The following is a 1050-nucleotide window of genomic DNA, read 5'->3' as shown; positions in this document are numbered from 1 at the left end:
CTCCCTCCCTCCCTCCCTCCCTCCCTCCCTCCCTTTCTTCTTTCTTTCTGTTTGCCTTTGTTGTTATTGTTGCTAATTTTGAGACAGGGTTTTGCTGGGTAGCCCAGGCTGGCCTGGAACTCACACTGTAGCTCAGGCTGTCCCTTTCCACTCCAGTGTCTGAGGCACTGGCCTGAGAGGGCTACACTGCCACGCTTCCCTCCTCCTTTCCTTTTCTGAGGTTTTTCTTTGATTTACACGAAAATGTTTTAAAAAAATCTTTTGTATCTTCAGTGTAGGCATCTTGAAGAATGAATGTAAAGCCAAGATAAAATAATTGTAAAACCCTCTGTAAACACGGGGGCTGCTGTGTTGATGAACTCTTTATTCACTCTTGTGCTTTATTTCCAACATTTGGGGGTGGGTGGAGAACGAACCCATGGTTTTGCACACTATCAGTGCTGAGCTATACCTAGTTCTCTTTTTGAACAGTTAAAAAATAATTAAATGCGGGCTGCAGAGATGGCTCAGAGGTTAAGAGCATTGCCTGCTCTTCCAAAGGTCTTGAGTTCAATTCCAGCAACCACATGGTGGTTCACAACCATCTGTAATGGGGTCTGGTGCCCTCTTCTGGCCTGCAGGCAGACACACAAACAGAATATTGTATACATAATAAATAAATAAATAAATTGTAATTGTGTTAATTGTCTTAACCAGTCATCTTAAGATGCAGCTATTATCAGCTTGGTCTAATTCCACTCTCACTAAAGCTTCTGTTTTCATGAACAGGTGGAAAATGTTTACCCTCAGCCTGGCTGGGTTGAAATTGATCCTGATGCTCTCTGGACTCAGTTCGTTGCTGTAATAAAAGATGCTGTCAAAGGTAATAGGATTTATAAAACGTCTATAGTCTATAGTGGACTTTTTCCTGATGAGTTTTCCTCAGATTTAGGGAGAACTTTGTGGATTTCTATTTATAGTGTGTGTGTGTGTGTGTGTGTGTGTAAACATAAATTTATATATGTTGTCTTTTATATTCTATGTTATATATCATTATCATATATGATACAT

The 1050-nt window shown here is 40.4% G+C and overlaps 1 protein-coding gene across 1 annotated transcript in view; it reads left to right on the top strand.

Annotated features, from left to right (window-relative positions):
- The window catches only part of Gk5 (glycerol kinase 5), a 72636-nt gene that overhangs the window by 18770 nt on the left and 52816 nt on the right, over nt 1-1050 (top strand). Inside the window, exon 2 of the mRNA XM_050157344.1 lies at nt 769-862. Within this exon, the coding sequence (XP_050013301.1) occupies nt 769-862 (94 nt within the window). The remainder of the gene's footprint in view (nt 1-768; nt 863-1050) is intronic.

Source organism: Alexandromys fortis, unplaced genomic scaffold (assembly GCF_014885135.2).
Source record: "Alexandromys fortis isolate MF-2015 unplaced genomic scaffold, M_Fortis_MF-2015_v1.1 scaffold_85, whole genome shotgun sequence".
Taxonomy (NCBI): domain Eukaryota; kingdom Metazoa; phylum Chordata; class Mammalia; order Rodentia; family Cricetidae; genus Alexandromys; species Alexandromys fortis.
Note: the sequence above shows the minus strand (reverse complement) of the source record. Positions and strands in the feature narration are given on the sequence as shown.